At 39.4% G+C, this 20013-nt stretch overlaps 2 protein-coding genes across 4 annotated transcripts; one reads left to right on the top strand and one right to left on the bottom strand.

Moving 5' to 3' along the window:
* Positions 1-2397: 2397 nt before the first annotated feature.
* On the top strand, positions 2398-6920 carry LOC102299129 (interleukin-5 receptor subunit alpha). 2 transcript variants are annotated; one of them, XM_042228893.1, is made up of 10 exons: positions 2398-2515; positions 3003-3076; positions 3383-3435; positions 3543-3700; positions 3785-3954; positions 4668-4801; positions 5371-5527; positions 5641-5746; positions 6091-6172; positions 6286-6920. In XM_042228893.1, exons 2-10 carry the CDS (start codon positions 3010-3012, stop codon positions 6364-6366), a joined length of 1008 nt encoding a protein of 335 aa, XP_042084827.1. In that variant the 5' UTR covers positions 2398-2515; positions 3003-3009; the 3' UTR covers positions 6367-6920. The 2 variants fall into 2 exon arrangements, with proteins under 2 accessions (XP_042084827.1, XP_005943230.1); XM_005943168.2 differs by having other exon boundaries at positions 2399-2515; positions 3380-3435.
* A 5779-nt stretch (positions 6921-12699) lies between these two features.
* Positions 12700-18611, bottom strand: LOC102299448 (SH2 domain-containing protein 1A). 2 transcript variants are annotated; one of them, XM_005943169.3, is made up of 4 exons: positions 18090-18611; positions 14004-14064; positions 13770-13908; positions 12700-13605 (listed from the first exon to the last, which is right to left on the bottom strand). In XM_005943169.3, the coding sequence occupies exons 1-4, from the start codon at positions 18239-18241 to the stop codon at positions 13556-13558; spliced, it is 402 nt and encodes a 133-aa protein (XP_005943231.1). In that variant the 5' UTR covers positions 18242-18611; the 3' UTR covers positions 12700-13555. The 2 variants fall into 2 exon arrangements, with proteins under 2 accessions (XP_005943231.1, XP_005943232.1); XM_005943170.3 differs by having other exon boundaries at positions 13770-13905; positions 18090-18606.
* Between the last annotated feature and the right edge of the window lie 1402 nt (positions 18612-20013).

The raw sequence follows: 20013 nt of genomic DNA on the forward strand, positions 1-20013 counted from the left end.
TGTACAGAATAGAATAAAATAAAACAAAATACTATATACAGTAGAATAAAATAGAATAAAATATACAATAGGATAAAAATAGAATACAAATGCTGTATACAACTGAGTAAAAATACAATGATGCCAGAAAAGAGTATTGCACTTAGTGTTATTGCACATGTGTGGATGTGTGTGTTTGATCAGTTGGAGTCTTTGTTGTACAGTCTTACAGCAGTAGGGAGGAAAGACCTGCGAAATCTCTTTGTCCTACACCGTGGGTGCCACAGCCTGCCACTGAAGGAGCTGCTCAGTGCTGTCACAGTCTCCTGCATGGGGTGGGAGATGTTGTCATCAGAGAACTTTTGCAGGAAGCACTGGGTGGAGTTGTGGGAGAAGTCTGCAGTGTAGATGGTGAAGAGGAACGGAGCCAGAACCCGCCCCCGTACTGCAGACGACCCTGTCCGACATACAGCCCTGAGTCCTCACATACTGTGATCGGTCGGTGAGGTAGTCCAAAATCCAGGTAGTGAGGTGATGGTCCAATCCTGAGTTCTCCAGCTTGTCCTTCAGGACCGTGGGAAGAATGGTGTTGAAGGCACTGGAGAAATCAAAGAACATGATTCTCACAGTGCTTCCAGCGGTCTCCAGGTGAGCAAGGGAACGATGTAGGAGGTGAATGACGGCATCATCCGCTCCAATGCCAGGCTGGTAGGCAAACTGAAGTGGGTCCAATGATGAGCTCACCAGGCGCCGAAGCTGAGCCAGGACCAGTTGCTCCAGGGTCTTCATCAGGTGGGATGCCAGAGCCACCGGCCTGTAGCTTAATTTGAAAACTTTAATGTTAAGCTGATGGGAGCACGAGCTAGAGAGGCCACGTGGCTGTGTCCCTTGCCTTGTTCATGCTGATACCTCATCTTGGCTAGGTTTTTTTATTGTCTGCATTGATAAAGCAACTGGAACTGATTCCTGAATTCTCTCCGAATGGAGATGGCGAACCTGTGCCCAAACAGCCTGAGCCCTTGTTGAAGAACGTCATTATTCTCTCTTGACAAAACCAAAGTGGTAACAACTCAAATCACCAAACAAAACAAAAAAAGGAACTGAAATTAAAAGAAATCTTGACTTGACGAATGACCAAAAAGGACAAACTGAAATATTGAGCTCAATGGGACTGTGTTTCTTTGGTTTGTTTTTGTTAAGCCGGCTTATTATTAGTGTTATTGTGGATTTTGTCAAATGTGTCTTATTTTATTTTCACTTTTTCACAAAATAATAACTGTTGTTGCTCATTTCCTGCCTCCAGCCACTGTATTTAGCATTAGGTCTATACTTTTGGGTTGTCCTAGACTACTTAATATGTGTCAGGGATTACATGGACTTTAGCACTTATTTAATATACTGCCTCCATCAAGAACAAACACTGTCTACAGGGAGATGTGTAGTCAGTGACTGCCTGCAGACTGTCCTCACACTTCCCCTGCTCAGGTATAAAACTGGGTGGGAAAACCCTGACATTTATCCAACACACCAGTGAATACTGGTGTGTTGGTATCAGCTGTTGGGAATAAATAATTTTTCAGTGCCTCAATAATGCTATGCTTTTTATTAATAATAAGTGTTATAAAGTTATATAGAGTAGTATTAAGTTGACACAGCCCTGAAAAATAAAGGCATGAAACCATGTTTCCTTGTGTAGTAGATCGCTGCAGACTCTCGCTTACGCTCGCCTGGGAAAAATGTAGGTAAGAGGGGACCATCTCTAGTGGAAAGTTACTGAGACACTGTTGTTTAGATTAGAATGAGGGAATAATAAAACTCCGTAATAAAACTGTAATAAAACTGTCAGGGGCACACCACCATTTTGAGATCTGCAGCAACGTGCCTTGCAGGACGCATCTCCCTTCTAGAAGTAATGTGAAAGAGAAATAAAGTGTTAAATGGTCTACTGAGCAGTGTTTTGTCTTCCATCGGATGCCTCTGAGGAATCAAAAGAACTCGGTGAAGTGTTGATATTAACACAGGAGAGACTTCTCTGCAGGGTCGGGCAGATTGTGAGCTAACTGATTCTAACATATAGAGAAAGAAAAGTGGAGGAAAGACAGAAAAAGCAGACTGAACCAGGGGGACAACATCTTATACAAAAAGATGTTATATGTAATTCTGTCTCGTTATTACATCTAGTTGTTATTGTTTTTACCTCAAATGTGGTTTAACCCAAATAAACTAAAGTAGATCAACATTATGTGGTTTGTATTAGAAAACCACATGATGTTGATCTACTTTAGTTTGTTGATATAGATCTGCTTTGCTTTGTTGAAGCTGATAATATTTATGCATTGATGTTGACCTGTTTCACTTTGCTTGATCTGCTTTACGAGCAAATGAAGAAAAAAGAAGAAACAGAAAGAAAGTCTTGGTTTCCTGGATCTGAGTACAGTATGTGACGTCATGCTTCTTCTTTCCCCAGAAATGTGTCATTGCCTTCAGGCAGCGAGAGCAAAGAGAGCCACAAGACACGGAGGAAGGACAGCAGAAGGTGAGACTTTATTATTATTGCTATTTACACAATTTTTAATATAATATAGCTGGTAGGAAACTTGGGAATTTGCCTCAATTCATAAGAGCGTGTTACGCCAGCATAGTGAGTCATAGTTGGGTCCACTTGTCTTTTTTTTTTTGAGGGAGAAGATATAAACAGAGTGAATAAACCAAACCAAGTCTTTCTTTTTTTTATAAATAAGTGTAAAATGGACAAGTGACTGTAACCTAGTGAAGAATTAAGACTCATCTGAGAAAAGATGTTTCTTTGTGGTTGATTATGTGCCCACTTAGACGCCTTACAAGCACCCACCTTCTACAAGTAAGCATGTAAAAAGGGGAAGTATTAAACACAGGAAATTGCTCATTGTAAAGTGGTACAATGGCGTTCCTGTGTTTACTGTACGGTGGCTGAAGACTTTATGCTCATTAGTGTGTATCTGTGTCTCTGTCTTTCTGTGTGTGTGTGTGTGTAAAACACTCAGGTCGGCCATGGCTGTGTTTCCGATCCGTCTTGTAATTTGGTCCACTTCGTTGGTTTTGTGGTTCCCTCAAAGTGGTAGGTGGATGATTAATCGCAATGCAAACATGTCCTCAGGGGAAAAAAACGCTTAAGAAGAATGGCTTTTGGCAATGTGAAAATCAAAATATTTTTGCAGGAAATACCAGGAGCTTTATTTCAACAATGATTTTACTTTAACCTTTTTTAATCTGGGTGGTGTCTGACTTTGTTTCCTGCTTCCTTTACACAGTAAGCTAATCAAAACTGGACTCCTCTAAAACCCAGTTTATAGAAAAAAAAATACAAAACTCTGATCAGTTAAGAATTTGTGCTGCAGATTAAACGTGTGTTTTCTTATAGCAGCGACTGAAAGCCATGGTTTGGATCTCTGTCAGGAGTTTTCAGACACGTATGAGGTGAAAATGAGAATAAGCTTTTGTATAAACACTTTTGTTTTCTAATGACCTCACAGACGCAGTGCATGGTATTTAAATAAACTGTAAACTGTAAATTTTTGTATTAGATGGTTTACATACAGAATTCAGCAGAGGAGATTTCACATAAACAGCTTTCAGAAATAAAGGAGACGTTTATCTGCCTCCTCGACTCAACAAATAAGCTCAACTGCTCCTGGTCATTCAACACCTTAGAGAAAGATACTCGGCTCTCTGTGTTTATCAGGTATTATGATTTTTTTAAAGGTTCATTTTAATGTGGAACAATGAACGCTAAACATTGTTTTAACTCTGTACTTCTCTCTTCCAGTGTCTGTAATGAGGAAACAGTAATTAAGTCTCTAAGCCATACTTTTGCGGAAAGAGTTGGATCGATGTCCTTGACTGTCAGTGGGGAAATATCAGGCGTAGTCTTACATTTTAACATGTCCCTGCACAACTGGATATCTTACACCTACGTGTATGACATGGACACACTAGGTAATACTATACAAACAGTGTTGAGTAGTTATATGAACCCAATTCAAAAAAAGTTGGGATCGAAAGTTGTTGAGTAAAATGTATGTAAAAAAGGATGGAATGTTTGGAAAGCTCATAAACCCATATTTTATTCACAGCAGAGCACAGAAAACATCACATTTTTAAACAGATTTACTATTTCAGGAAAAATATTATCTGATTTTGAATTTGTTGCCTGCAACACATCTCAAACTTTGGGATGGGGAAACAAAAGGCTGGAAAAGTAAGGGATAATAAAAAGAAACAGCTGAAAGAACATTTTGTTACTGGCAACAGCTCAGTGACAGGATTGAGCTTCTTAAGAGAGGTAGTGTTTCCCAGAGGTTTAGATGGGCAGAGGTTCACCAATCTGCAAAAAACTTTGTCTACAAAGTTGTGGAACAATTTCAGAATGATGTTCCTCCCAGTGACTTTGAAACACCTCATTATATATGATACATAATATCATCAAAAATTCTGAGAATCGGCCGAAAATCAATATTCTCTCGGGTCTCTGCAGTGCATTAAAAGCAGGCATTAATTTTAAAATGGACTGAGGAAAAGTGGAAAACTGTTCTGACGTTACACAAATCAAGTCTTTTTAGAACTCAAGCTAAGGCTTGAGGTTAGGTTTAGGTTGTGTTGTTGTCAGATACCTTACTGATCATGTGCTTGTATGTGTGTGTGTGTGACAGAGCATCTTCCTCCACCTGCTAACATCTCTGCATCGTTCAATAATGATAACCTGATTGTAAAATGGGACCTGCCTCGCACCAGAAACGCCGTTAATCCTAAGTGTTTTGAAAATGAAGTGGAAATACGTGATCAGGTACAGTACGCTTCACCACAGGCTGTCATTATTCCAGATGCAGCATTCTGTTTTTGTTTTTTTTGTACGTGTGGCAGGAATAATGAACAAGACAAACTTATTTTTAACCCTGTGAGGTCTAAGGCTCCATATGTATGGCTATTTTTTTAAACAAAATAATAATAATGCTGCCCCTGCTTTGAAAAATGTTTCTGTCCTCATAAAAACGCAAAAACGGGGGGAAAAAACCAATGATTAGTGCTGTTAAGGGCATGCTAATGCAGCAGGTGTCAACTTAACCCAGACTGTACAGAAAACCTGCAAAGAATAACCACAATCTGATGCCAATAAAGGAGATAAAGGTGCAGTCCTTGCAAGATAAAAACTGTGTTTTTATTGTAAGAAACTAAGCTTTAAAAATTGTAAAAGCTCAGTTTTCAGTTTCTTTGTAAAACAATTTAAAAAAGAGGGTTATGATAAGTCATACTTAGACCTCAGAGGGTTAATTGAAGTCCAAAGTCAGAGCAATCTTATCAGTCGGCCTTGTTAAAGTGAGATTAACCATTTTTTGATTAATCTCTTTAAAACAGGAAAAAACAACATCTTGGCTACCCAAACAGCATACAAATCAAACAGTGGCAAGTGTAGATCCTTCACACAGCTATAGCGTGAGAATGAGGACAAGAATATCATCGCATTGCTCAGGATCAGATCACTGGAGTGAATGGAGTCCCACTGTCACACCGTGTAAGTCCTCTATGTCTTCTTGTGCAGTGGTTGAAACAGTGGCTGATGATGCAGTGTTATAATTATCAACATGTCAGTTTAAAGAACAGTGCTTTTGTGTTGTGTATCTGTAGTGATGGAACGGTCAGATTCTGTACTCAAGCCTGTGGTGATAGTCTTCATTTGTCTCGGAGTACCCATGGGCCTGCTGGCTTTGCTGCTGTTTGTGCGCTATCAGAGGTATTGTGACTCCTCCTTTTGCTGATTTGTTTTGTTTTAAGCTGTTTGTGTCTCTCTGATCCACTTTGTCATGATTTTTAAATGTGAAACTGGTTTTAAATGTGAAAGAACAAAGTTGAAAAGGAGAAGTGAGAGAATGGCATCTTTCTTCACACCACAGCATCCACCCTAAAGTTCTTCAACCTACAGGCAAAAATCCCCCGGTTTGACTTGTTAACTAACCAAATAAGGAGAATGCAAAAGGAGATACAAGATAAAACACTTCCTCCCTTGCATCTGTTTTTTCCCCCTTTTAAAACTAAAAGCGTGTCAAGGATCGTTTTGTGTATACTTGTGTGTTTTAGGGTGACTAAGGTCCTTTTTCCTCCGATTCCTCGCCCCCCAGCAAAGTACAAATATTTCCTGGAAAAAAGCGATGCATTTAATGTGAGTACATTGTGGACTGTGAATACACAAGCTCACATTTCTAACACTTTTCGAACCACAAAGATGTGTGTATACAAAATTTAAAAGCTTTGTTTCCTGTTTTGCGTTGCCAGTTTTTCTATTCTACCCCATCGGCTAAGCCTGAAGAAGTGATCACTGAGGTTGAAGACACTGGGAAAAACCCTGGGAAGTAATACAGGATGCACAGGTTGAAGAAGAACAACAACAATGATGACTTTCATTATATCTAAATGTATAGCCTGTCTAGTTTTTCTTATATGATATTTTATTTCAGGAGGCGTATACAGGTGTTAAATACATGCAAAGGTTGTGTTTATGCGTTTCTATGTATAGCCTTGTAATCTAGCCTTTCAGATCTATATATACCTTTTATACCTTTTGATACATATAAAGAGTGCATACCAATGTAACAACAGCACAAAGGTTAACTTTGTATGTCTTTTTTTAATATGTGAAATAAGGTTGGGGGATGAATATTCATTAGCTGTTTTGAATCTCATTCACACAGCCTCATTCGTCTTAAGCCTTCTTTTTAGATGAGTGGTGAATTTGGAGTAGTTTAGCCTCTTAAGTGCATCCCAAGAAAAGCAAATATGGTATATTTAGAGAACTATTAAAAGTGCAAATTAAAATAAAAAGAAGATGAGCACTAAAGGGGACACAAGAACATGGGTCAGCCATGGGAGTCAAGCCAGCCTTGATAAAATGTGAGGATTTTAAACAAAATGTGAATAAAGCCAAGTTAACCTCAAAGAAGAAGTCTGAATTTCTGAACAGGAGATACCTGTTTTCATATCAGAGATTTACATGCTTAAAACTACAGTTGTGTATGTGAAGCTGTTATACTTACCTTAGCGCACCGTCTAACAGTAACAAAACATTCAATTTTCTCGTAAAAGTAAACAAATGTTGAACCGTTGCAGGCTGAGAAACACAACAGCAGTCTATTGTGTGGTTTTTGCACTTTGGTTATTGTAAAGATTGAAAACAAGATATAGACTGTGATCAACCTGATGACGCTTAGAGGTGCTAAGATGGATTTTCACCACACTTTAAGTTTATCTATCAATGTGTGATCATGGGAAATTGTAGCTCTGTAGAGGCAACCACTACAATGATGGAACTTCTGTGTTGGTATTTTTTGTGAATAGATTTTGTCTAGTGATAGCATGCCAGATAGTTTTGGCTAGTATGTGATCAAAACGAAAGCCAAATTCAAACTTGTACACAACATAGTCAGTGTATCGCTGAGTATTTGAGCATTAACACGTACCGTATTTTTTGGACTATAAGGCACACTTAAAATCCTTTCATTTTCTCAAAAATGGACAGTGCACCTTATAATCCAGTGTGTCTTATGTATTGTGTTATGTATTATGTATTGTATGTATTATGACCTCTAGCCAGTTTTATGTGGTACACGGCACTAGTTAATCTGTCAAAAAATGTTTTAGTATGACATTGGTAAGCTACAAAGCCACAGATCTTGATAGATTGTTGGATCATTACGGCTACCGTAGTCAGGAGCCTCGCGGGGTATAACAGACCAAACTTCAGTCAGGAGAACAACTGAGATAATCCATCCACAATACGAGGTTTGCATTAATATACTGCAACAACATGGGAATCCGTTCTTTAAGTCTGACGTCACGTCGTATCTGGGCTCAAACTCCGCTGCAGGTCCCTAAGTCAAACGATCACTGTGGCATCACTGAGAGTTGAATGATCAGCGTTCTGCTCTACCAAGTGTAACAATTGAGTTTAACATCCAGGCATCCATGAAAATGGAATTTATGACATTTAACGGAGTTAGAAGTTAGCAGGAAGTTAGCTAGCTTCCATCTAAATACAATATAGCATGTCCTGACAGGGATTTTGGAAACAAATTCAAACGTACAGCTTTCTTATCACTTCCAACATAAATGAAGACAGAAAACTAAACAGCAGTGACGTTTGTAGGGTTACTGAAGTTTGGCTAGCTGGTATATAATGATGTGCTATGTGACCGCTAGCAACACAGCTATGTGAGCATAATATAAACACACTAACTTTTTTCCACTTGATAAAAGTTAACGTGAGTGTTCTCGGTGGTCGGGAACAAATGTAATCGCATGGCAGAATGCTGTAAACGGACCAAACTTCAGTCAGGAGAACAACTGAGATAATCCATCCACAATACGAGGTTAGTCATTCATGTATTGCTGCATGGGCTGGGCTGTAGTTACATCGTAAGGTTTTAAAAACCGAGCTTAAATAAATGATTAGCGGTAATAAAGCCGAGGGAGGTCAACAGTGATCACTGACTGTTTTTAGGAGCTTTTTGAGATTAAATAGAAGAAAATACAAAAACATTAAACATGTTAACAACACAAAAGCCATATTAAACGCAGACTACTTTAGGCCCGGAAGTAGGATTCGTCACGTCATCACTTAAAGACCGGATAGAGCAGCTGCAAGAGAATTCAACATTATTGAATCAGCGGTACAGACTTGGAGGAAGCACAAAGAATGAGTCGAGTCAGGTTTGACTTACCGTATTTTCACGACCATAAGGCGCACTTAAAAGTCTTAGATTTTCTTCAAAAAGTGCGGCGCGCCCTATGTGTTGTAAGGAGGACGTAGTAGAGAACACCATGAGAACGTTAAAGGGTGAAGTGTGGGCGTTGATCGTATATACCGGGACAATCGCACATACCTGTATAAAAGAACAGGTATGTGCATTATGCAGGACATCGTTGTTTTAACAACCCTGAAAATGGCAAAGAGACACGCTTACGAAGCACAGTTTAAACTGAAGGCCATCAGCTACGCGGAGGAACATGGAAATCGAGCAGCGGCGAGAGAATTTAAGATTAACGAATCGATGGTTCGCAAATGGAGGAAGCTGGAAAACAAGCTCCGGCAGGTCAAGAAAACGCAGCTGAGTTTCCGCGGACATAAGGCGAGGTGGCCCGAGTTGGAGGAAAGACTCGAGCGGTGGATCATCGAGCAAAGAACGAGCGGGAGAAGCGTTTCGACGGTCACCATTCGGCTAAAAGCAGTTTCACTTTCACTTTTTATGAAACGGTGCCATTTTTCCATCCGGACCAGGACTACGGTAGCGCAGCAACTTCCAGCGGATTATAAGGAAAAGCTGGCCATCTTCCGCTCCTACTGCAGCAAACACATCGGCGACAAAAACATCCAGCCCAGCCACATCACAAACATGGACGAGGTCCCGCTCACTTTTGACATCCCGGTGAGTCACACTGTGGAGAAGAAGGGGACCAGCACGGTAGCGATACGCACAACGGGGTATGAAAAGTCTTCTTTTACTGTTGTGCTTGGCTGCCATGCTAATGGACAGAAACTGCCGCCTATGGTGATTTTTAAGCGAAAGACTTTGCCTAAAGAGAAGTTTCCAGCAGGAATCATCATTAAGGCAAATGAAAAGGGCTGGATGGATGAGGAAATGATGAAAGACTGGCTGAGGGAGGTGTATGTAAGGAGACCAGGTGGTTTTTTCCACGCATCACCATCGCTCTTAATCTGTGACTCTATGCGTGCCCATCTCACAGCCGATGTGAAAAAACTTGTGAAGCAAATGAACTGTGAGCTTGCTGTCATTCCGGGAGGCCTGACAAAGGAACTCCAACCGCTGGACATCGGTGTGAACCGCCCGTTCAAAGTAAGGCTGCGAGCGGCCTGGGAGCGATGGATGACCGATGGAGACCACAGTTTCACCAAGAGTGGAAGGCAGCGCCGGGCGAGTTACGCCACAATTTGCCAATGGATTGTAGATGCTTGGGCTAACATGTCTGCTGGCACTGTTGTTCGAGCTTTCGCAAAAGCCGGCATCGTTTCCGAGGAGCCGCACGGCACGGAAAGTGACTCTGACGGTGAAGACAGTGAACCTGGCATGTTTGATGGAGATTTAGCGCAGCTGTTCAATTCAGACACAGAGGATGAGGACTTCGATGGGTTTGATTGATGATAAAAATGTGAGTACCAAACTTTGTTTTGCTCCTGCTTTATTTTTAAATACGCACACTTGTATGCTTGTGTGTTGTTGATGATGACGATTACTGGTAATAAAAATGTGAGTAAGGTACCGAACTCAGGTTTGCTCCCGCTTTATTTTTAAATACGCATACGGTACTTGTATGCGCCCTATGGTCCAGTGCGCCTTATGTGTGTGTTAAATACAGTAAGGGCACACATAACTGAGACTGCGCCTTTTAGCACAGTGCGTCTTATGGTCGTGAAAATACGGTATCTGACTGTTTTGTTTCACTTAATGCGTCTTATAATCTGGTGCACCTTATGGTCCGAAAAATACACTAAACTATTGCCAGGGGCTAAGGTGAGGCAGCTCTACATTCTGGTGTAGCAGTGTAGCATAGGAAAATGAGTCACTTAGAAATAAGTCACAAAACCTTTCTACTGTGAACTGTGAGCACCAGTAAAGGTGTTTTCTTGTGCTTTTTTCTGGTCTTTACTGGTCATGGTGGATTTACTGCATTGTAAAGTATATAGGAAAATGTTATATTAGCTGCCATGGCTGCTGTCCAATTCATAGACATTATAAAGATTTTATAAAGCTGGAATTAGGAAAACAAAACTGTAACTAAAGAATATCATCAGCTTTTTAATTTAGAAATTTGAAATTCTGGACTCCTTCTAGAAGGAAGTCCTGCTGCTCAGCAGCCATGAACCTATTACAAGTATAAGTATTACACAATGTATTACTGATTACTTTTCCACCATGTAGCGTAAATACTGATTGGAGATGTTAATTCTTTACATAACTTTTCTAATCTGTAAAATGACCTTAAATCCACCTTTACATAATTACCAGCTAACAACAGAAAGGCTACAGTTCCACACACCGGCCTAAAGAGATTTCATGGCGATCGCCATAGCGATTCTGCTTTAGAAACATGAGCAGGCAGAAATAAAGGCTGCAAGACTGACTGCTTACATCTGCCTTTATTACATGTTGAAGATCAACCTTTCGCTACTGGGCTTTGAATAGTATTAAGCAGCAATTTTTTTTAATTAAAAGATATTTTCAACAAGATATAATCAGATAACTAAGAGCAACTCATCGTGTACAGATCTCCTGTCTTAATGTGGGACATTACACGTAAGCTTTACATTTATCACGTAATTTCCGGAGCAGACCTTTGCTATGTCCCAAAACATAGGCTGCATCCTTCGGATGATCCGGCCTTCGCGGCCTACGTGGGCCAGGTCCTCCGAAGACCGAGATTCAGATTTGCATCACCGCTGTGTCAGTAGAGTTTAATAAACTTGTCTGTCTGCTCCTTGCTATCTAAAATATAACAGGACACTGGCGTAAATTCTCGACCGTCTCACACTTTTGTGTAATCAGTTTTCTGTTTGACATTTATTCAGCTGTGTGAAAATCCCGGAGAAACCCACGCGATGGATTAATAAAGTTATATTTAATATAATAATCTAATAACTTTGATCTCAGCCAAACAGATTTACTCTGGAACAAAAAAAACACCGAAAAAAGCCAAACAATTACATTTTTAAGGTATCTGAGTGACTTATATATCATGTTTAACCTGAGTAGCGAAAGACAGCAGGGATCTGAAAACGATGAAGCCGGGAGTCTGCTGCTCTTGCCGGCTTGAGTGACCATTGAACCCCCCGGCAAGCTATTGAGCGGGTGGGTAACAGACGTCTCCCAAAACATCGGCGCACTTTTGCAAATATGCGATGTCTTGATAAACCAAGCAGATATCTGAAGTTTACACAGCTACTTTCTCGCCTGAAAATAAGTTAAAAGTTTATTTTGTGACCCAGAAAGATTAATAAGAGTAATATTAAAACTTAGTAGCAGCCACCATCGTTGGAAACTGAAATTGGCCAGGCAGCGCTATGAATTCTGGGATATGGTGGGCCACAAAGGACACACCCGACCCATCCTTCAAATTCGGGGAAATGAAGGACGCATTTGAAGGAGTCGACGGATTGGGACAGCCTTCGTCACCTGGCTGTGACGTAATCGGCCATCAAATGCAGCCTCCGAAGGATGCAGCCTACATTTGGGACACAGCTCTTGTGTCCTCTTTCTTTCAGCTTTTGTCATCCCTCAGATTACATTTATTACACATTAACCTTACTTTTCTCCCTTAAAGACACAACAACTGTATCTTTAGCTAGCAAAAATACTGCTTGCTAATCTGTACAGGAACCATTTGAGTGGATGCTAATATTTTTTGAGCTGTTTGGAATTACTTGTCATACTTACATGTTTTTTTTAATTACCTCATTTATGCTTGCCCCTCCTCTGTTACACTTTTTTACGTGTTTATGTTACTCAACTTTTGCAGCATGAATGTCTGACAGGAACAAGAAAGTGTGCAGGCTTGTCCACAGCGTCAGTGGGGAAAAACCACTGGCAGAACAGCTGTATTAGCTTTAAAGCATCTTGTTTTAAACTGCCCTTAATGAATGAAGGTGTTGGCAAGAGTTGCAGCTGATTCGCGCAAGACGAGAAGCTCTGTTTGTTTTATTATCCATCTTCTACCTGTCCATAAGAAAAGAAATTTGCATATTTCCACCCAGAATTTACTGTTTGTATACATTTCACAGTCACAGAATTCTATACAAAACTCCTATAATTGATCTGAGATAGTTTTTAAATATATTAACATTTAATTAGTAGCATAAGTTTAACAGATTTCACACCATAAAGTCATTTTCAGACCTGCTATCACATGTTGTCAGTTATTGAGATGTGTGAAAATGAAAAAAAATAAATGAACAATTAAAGTCGTTGCATCAGAAAGTTTGGTGCTCACAATAGATTTCACGGTCTACCTTTCCTGCTCTGCTGCGTTTGCTACGTCGTTACAATGAGCGAGCATAAACCGATAAACCAGAAATCAAACAGTTCACTGTACACGACTTTCTCAGAATGCAAACAAACGTCAACAATCTTGATCCAAATACAGCACTTGTCAAAACTTCTACAACATAAAACATTACATTAAGCCTGACACCATTTGGACAGAAATCATTGATGTATGCACCCAAAAAGGTACAAACATCAATGAACGTAGGTCTGATGAAAAAGACACTGCATAAAATTAAAAAAACAAAAACAAAAGAAAACTCAAAAAACCAGCAACAAAAAAGTGCTCCCACTCATGGCGTGTGTTAAAACTTTTAAATATCTTTCAGTAGCAGTTTGCGGGCTACTGAAAATATGTCTTAAACCATGACTAAATCAACACAAAAACTGAAAATAAATACACAAAGAAATTGAGAAACAGGGGCAGACGAGATGAGTGAGGCGCTGTGGTTTCTGTCGGTTTGATCGTCTGAGAGATTAAGAGCACGATGGCCTCAGTACACAGAGCTGCTGCTGCTGTTGTTCATTTCCATATAAAGAAACTCTGTGGTGGAGATCAGTGAGACTGTGTTAGAGGTGACTAAATAGATTATGAGTCAACATAGACATTTTAAATGAGTTTACGGGTGTGCTTTTGCCTCCGTGGGTGAATGGGCCGTGTGTGTAAGCAGGGAAAAATATGCGCATGTGTGTATTTGTGTGTCATACCTTCGCCCAAGCTGTTTCGTACTCGTGTTTTGTCCAGGGGATCTGTGAGCGGGGCTATTCCAACTACAGCAGTCCTCCTGTAGCCTTCTATTAGTGCCTCCAGAGTCCTAAATGTTGGTGATCTGGCTGTTGAATCCTGCTAATCAAAGAAACAATCCCACATACACAAAACTATAAATTCCCGCCTTATGTTGTGTTTGCGTGTGTGTGATCTATATCTGTGTGTACCCCCACCTGAAGGCACCAGCCATCGGCAGAGCGTAGGAGCCTGTAGGTGTGAACAAACGGTGCTTTCCTGTAAAAAACAACAACACAAAAAAACGACAATTCTTAAGTCCAAATGACTTTCTTTAAAATCTGGTGTATCTGAAAGTGCATATCTGAAAGAGACACAAAATGTGGTTTGGGGTGGAGGATGATTCACTGATTTCAGATGTGTGTTTCACAACCTGAAACGAGTTGCCAGAGCAAATCTGATTGATGTGTATAGTCAAATTTTCCTTTTTTTGTTGCTTATCGTATTATCACCCTGCAAAACAAAGGTTGCAGTCTGAATTATTGTGTCACGGCATGTGGCAAATATATTTTTAATAGAGGGCGTTGTTAAAGGCTTATTGTATTGTGCACTTCTGACACGTAACGCCCTCCACATGTACTCAGCTTTTGTTACATTTCTACATACGCAGTATGGGACACCAGCCACACTGCAGAGAACAGCCCAGTCTGGACTACATTTATGCTGGCTGCCTGTATAAGAGAGCTACCAGCATTACTAAGGACTCAATGTCACGGCCTGTGACCCGGCATTTTGAATTCACTTTTTATTTTTGATTTGTTATATGATATTGAATATATGCTTAGTTCTGGTGTTGCCATTATTAGTTAGGATTTAGTTGAGTTTTATTCTAGTTTAGGTTCCCATCTATGTCCCCTTCTGTGAGTCTGTTCTTGTCTTCTGTGCTAGTTGTCATGTCTACATCTCTCAGTGTTTCCTGTTTTATTTTGAAAGTCTTGTTTCTATGTTTACTGTGTTTAATGTACCTTACCCTGTTGTGTCATGATGTTCAATTGTGTCAGCTGTTTTCCCCATATGTTTCCACTTCCCCTAATCACCTCTGAGTGTATTTGGTCTTTGTGTTTTCTTTTAGTCTTGTACATCATATTTTCTCGCACGTCCCTGTTTAATGCTCATGTCAGTTATCATCAGTGTTGGTCAAGTTACTTGAAAAAAGTAATCAGTAATTGATTACTTCCCCCAAAAAGTAATCCCGTTACTTACTGATTACTTATTTTCAAAAGTAATTAATTACTTAGTTACTTTTTAAAAACACAATTTACAACCTATAGGTGATAAAGCGATAGATCTTTCAGCCCAATTCTACTTTTTCTACATAATCCATCATACAAAATGTAATCAAATGGAAAAGTCTCTTTTTAAAACTTGTTTTATTAGTTTTAGTCTTTTAACTTTATGCATCAAGCAAAAATTTAATTATATGCAACATTCTCTGACTGGAAGAAATTTGTTTAAACATTTAAACCTATTTTCTGCACATTCCACAAAAAAAAAAAAAAAAGTTTTTGTGTTTACACTCACTCTTTCAAATAGATGCAAGTAAAACACAGCAGAAAATAAATAAAGTCAAAGACTCAGCGGTCCTTTTGCTCTATTTTCACCTGTAAAGCAGGAGTGGGGTAGGCGGAGGTTTACCCTGGTGTAGGTGTGCCGCGGCGGTCAGTGGAAGAATCCGCGAGTTTCTCTGTGAATTTCCAATTACGTCGTTGCGCACTCAGTGCTTGCTTGGAAGTTTAGGGGTTTTTTCTCTGTAAAAAGAAGTTTTCTTCCCACGCACAACGGACACTAATGTTTTTGTCACTTTTTATGGAATCAAACTCAAAGTAAGGTCAGTACTTCCACGCTTTAAACGCTGCACGCTCATACTCTGTCCCGCACTCGATATGTCATCCATTGTTGATTTGCACGCAGCTGTTGCCATGAATGTCGCACTTGCTTACGTCACTGTCATGAGACATTCTCGCAAAAAAATCACGGTTTTAGTAACGCAGTAACGCAGCGTTCCTACGGGAAAGTAACGGTAATCTAATTACCGTTTTTGCAATAGCAATCCCTTACTTTACTCGTCACTTGAAAAAAGTAATCGGATTACAGTAACACGTTACAAGTAACGCGTTACTGCCCATCTCTGGTTATCATAGTTATCACAGATTGGTCATAGTTCAGTTTTTCCAGTTTGGGTTTTACTTTAGTTTTTGCCCTGCTCGCCTCTGATTTGTTTTGGTCTTCGTGTTTAATCAGTCTGGCTCATTTTTTTTTAAAGACACAGTTCTGTCTCCCTCCCTGTCTGCACTTGGGTCCACTTCATCATCACACCGCTGTGCCTTGCCGTGACACTCAGTGTCTCAGATTTGGCAAAAGATTGCTGTATTTTTGTTTGTTTGTTTGTTTGTGGGGTTTTTTTGTTTTTTTTAAAAGGCTCTAACAAAACTGCACTTTGTACCCCACCCCGAACGCAACAATGTGGATGCTTTTCTGATTTAACAAAGATCGCTTCAGGTTTTGTGTAACTGAGATGACATTGTGAAAATTTTAGTCCAATAAGAACTCAACCACAGCCAAGTATAAGAGTAAAATACTGCTTAAACATTGGTGCAACAGCGATATCGATCTGTGTAAAATATCAGTATATTAATCAGAGGGGCCAATTTTAGCTTGTGGGTAAAGTTTTAAAGCAGGAAGTACTTTTTTATTTATTTATATTATTTTACTTATGTTTTCATACAGGGCTTATAATGTATTTTTAAATGGGGGCAGAAGTTCTTTCACCTAAGTATAACTTAAATACTTCCTGTCATAATTTTCAAGTACTACATAATAGCAGTTATAACTTCACTGGAGATTATGAAATTTTTCATTTCATTACACAGTGGGACTTAAGTCGTGGTTATAATCAAGATAAGATTAAATAAATAAATTGATTTAATAATATTTTTTTATTATCAATAATCCAGGTACTTTTATTTATCCAGGTAATTTTATTTATGCCACATTTAGCATAAAATAAAATAACATAAAATATTAGAAATGTTCTATTTAAATGCAACATTTATCAAATGACGTAGTGTCACAAAATGTCGAGTGTAACAAGCATCGTTTTAACAGTTTTAGAAAAATGGTCAATTATTTCCTACTTACATAGTGGGGCTGCAGGCTGCATCCTAACTATCCTAAATAAGCATTATTTTTGGTGTACTCTATTCTGCGTAGTGTTCTGTTGTTTAGTAGGAAATTACTATTCCTAATTTTTAATATACAGCATGGAAAAATATGAAATTTTAAAAGACTGAAGACGAGGGAGGACACAACCTTTCAGTCTGTGACTCCAAGGACCTCTAGAACAGTTCATTATTCCAGGTCAGTTAAGCTGACTCAGTGGAGCTTTCTAAAAAACAGTTAAAAACTTTTTTCTGTTGATGTTCTTTTATTGTGTATGTTTTTCTTTTCTTCTGTTTTAACCTAGTTCTCTATTGATATTGATTGTGGTTTCATTGTTGTGCAGCGCTCTGTGACTCTCGTGTCTGTGAAAAGCACACTACAAATAAGCTTTACTTACTTTGTTACACTCTCTAAAAGCTTTCCTTACCTTTAAACACATATCACTGAAATGCATAACAACCAGCAGCCCAAAAACCCAGTGTAAGAAACGGGGATTAAGATACTCGATAACAGACCCCACACCCCCTAAAAATACTGAGTCATTACAACAACTGAGAAAACGACAACTGAGCATTTCTACTTTAATCTAAAATGTCAGAACCAGACTCCGAGATGGTAGATTTATATTACTTCACTTTGTTTTTCACAGAGCATTTGCACATTTCAGTCTAGTTGTGTGAAAATGTGTCCCAGTTGTGGGACTACGGCTTTTCTGTGTGCACGCTTGTCTACACGCACTCCCAGTGTCTGTGTGAGTTTTTTCTGGTTTCTTTTTTTCTTGTAAACCAATCCAACAGTAATCATTAATTATAATAAGTAAAGCATCATTTGTGTAGTTTTTATTTTAAAATACCAAGAAGGTATTTGTTACAGCGTAATTAGTATCTCCTCATTCGAGACTGTCAGTTGTTACTCCCTTGTATCTGCAGTGTGAAATGCAAAGTTAATATCACAGCGCTCTGTATATGTACTCATAAATACATACATAATTAAATCAAAAATATCCTAGCAAACTCATAAGTTTGCACAACTACAAGAAAACTGGCACTTTGGGTCACACTTGTACCGCTCCTCCGGCAGCTCACCTCACACACAGACAGTAGGCCCCCCGCACTGTGCTGCTGTCTCTCAGTAGAAAGCTGCCATCATACCCGAATCTCTCCAGCAGCCGTTCTGTGTCCTGACTTCCAATACTCCCATAGTAAATTGACTGTACCAGCCTCCCCTCAGTCTCCATGTTGGCTCAGTGGCAGAAACCCATCTGAGCCTTTTTTGCCAAAGTGCAGCAGACACCAGCAGCAGAGGAGTGTGTGAAAGGCTATGAGGCAGGAAAAGCCTTTCTGGTTTTCACACTTTTGTGTCATGCAGCTGCACTTCGCACGTTCTTGCACTTTTTTTAACCTGAATCATGCCTTTTATCTGTTGAAAAGCGAAAGTTTGTTTTCTCCTTTGCTGTTCGGCCCCTTTCGAATTGTTGTTCTTGTTCTGCAAGTCACAAAAGAGAGAAACAGAGGAAAATACTAATCAGCTGTGTTCCACCGCTTTAGGAGTATTTCTAATGCTACTGTATATACAAATGAAATGAACTGACACACATGTGTGCATGTGCATGAGCCACAACTGGGACTGAAAGAAAAAAGGTTTAAGCAGACAGTTTATATATGTCTGAAAATATATAAACCACACACATAACCCACACACGTATGCATACACAGGTTCAAACTCAAAATCTCAATCACAGGTGTGGTTTGGCACTACCATGTTTATTTGTGGAAAAAAAACTTAAAAATGGAGCTGAAGTGCGTTTTTATTTTTTTAATAATAAAGAAACGCTTCGAAGAAATGTTCATATTCACATTAAACAGCAGCATGAAGGAGCAGCCTAGCTATACCGATTAGCACAAACAACAGCACAGCAACACAACTGTAATAGATCCAGTAACTCTATTAGTAATGACGTTAACTTTTTCATGAAACATGGTGTAAATCAGCTATCTATCACCACACGTTTTTTTGGACGTTTATCTTATAATAATCACGCATAGTTAATTATGTCAAAGAACAGAATGGGACTCACCAAGCACTTTAAATGTGTGAACCTGATTAGCTTCATTGGCCCCTTTTTCTCTCCAGATTTGAGCATTTTCCTTGTTGGATTTTCCCGTTTTTATATTTAAAAAAATTATCGCCTGTATATACTCCCATGTTAGTTGCTTTTATTGTTTTAACGCTCCCCTTTAACGATAATAATCGAAACATCTATAAAATAAATAAATAAATAAAAGCAGCAGCAAAAGGGATTTGTCGGGTTTACTGCATGTCATAACTATCTCCACCAGGTGTCGCTGGTGTCGCACTAAGGAACAGCAGCCACCATTAAACCGCTGGAGAAGAAGTCAATTTCTTCGTTTATTTCCCCTCGCCTCACTGGGCGTGACTGCTTCTGGACTGCTTCTAGGCAAATAATGATTAACCGTAAAAATTTGACCCGTTGAATCGACTGTGTTGTTCCGCCTCAGACTGAAAAACATAAAGCAGCCACATAAAACTGTGCAACCCGCATTTCAGCAGCAGCATTCAGGTTTGCACCACATCACAGGGAGGAGGACCTTCACGTTTGAAGCCTGTGTGGGAACTGGAGGAGATGGTTTCAGTGGTTGATGTGGACCGGTGTTGTGCCAAAAACTGACTTCCGGTTCTTGGCAAGAAGTGGCTGCCCATATTTGAAGTGTCACAAATAACACGTTGGCATGTAATATGTGAAATATATGTCAAATGTGGCCCTCGTGAATGATATGAAGTCTCCTTGGGCCACAAACAACATTTCTGTCACAAGGTAGAAGCCCCAATCAGTTTTTAGCAAAGTGATTTTTATATATCTTTTATTTATACAGTCTAAAAGTCTGGTTGACATTTTTTTTAAATGTGTTTTTAAGAGTAATCTGGCCAAGAGGGCTTTTCTACTCTACCTGAGCGCGCTATAGAATAGAATAGAATAGAATAGAATAG

This window comes from Haplochromis burtoni, unplaced genomic scaffold, assembly GCF_018398535.1.
Source record: "Haplochromis burtoni strain Fernald_Lab_line unplaced genomic scaffold, NCSU_Asbu1 Contig_362, whole genome shotgun sequence".
NCBI lineage: Eukaryota > Metazoa > Chordata > Actinopteri > Cichliformes > Cichlidae > Haplochromis > Haplochromis burtoni.

Coding starts and splice junctions, on each gene's coding strand:
- LOC102299129 (XM_005943168.2), top strand. CDS start 3,010: ATGGCTGTGTTTCCGATCCGTCTTGTAATTTGGTCCACTTCGTTGGTT. Junction 3,077..3,379: donor TTTGTGGTTCCCTCAAAGTG/GTAGGTGGATGA, acceptor GTTTTCTTATAG/CAGCGACTGAAAGCCATGGT. Junction 3,701..3,784: donor CGGCTCTCTGTGTTTATCAG/GTATTATGATTT, acceptor TCTCTCTTCCAG/TGTCTGTAATGAGGAAACAG.
- LOC102299448 (XM_005943169.3), bottom strand. CDS start 18,241: ATGGAGACTGAGGGGAGGCTGGTACAGTCAATTTACTATGGGAGTATT. Junction 13,909..14,003: donor CCGATGGCTGGTGCCTTCAG/GTGGGGGTACAC, acceptor TTCTTTGATTAG/CAGGATTCAACAGCCAGATC. Junction 13,606..13,769: donor ACGAAACAGCTTGGGCGAAG/GTATGACACACA, acceptor TCTCCACCACAG/AGTTTCTTTATATGGAAATG.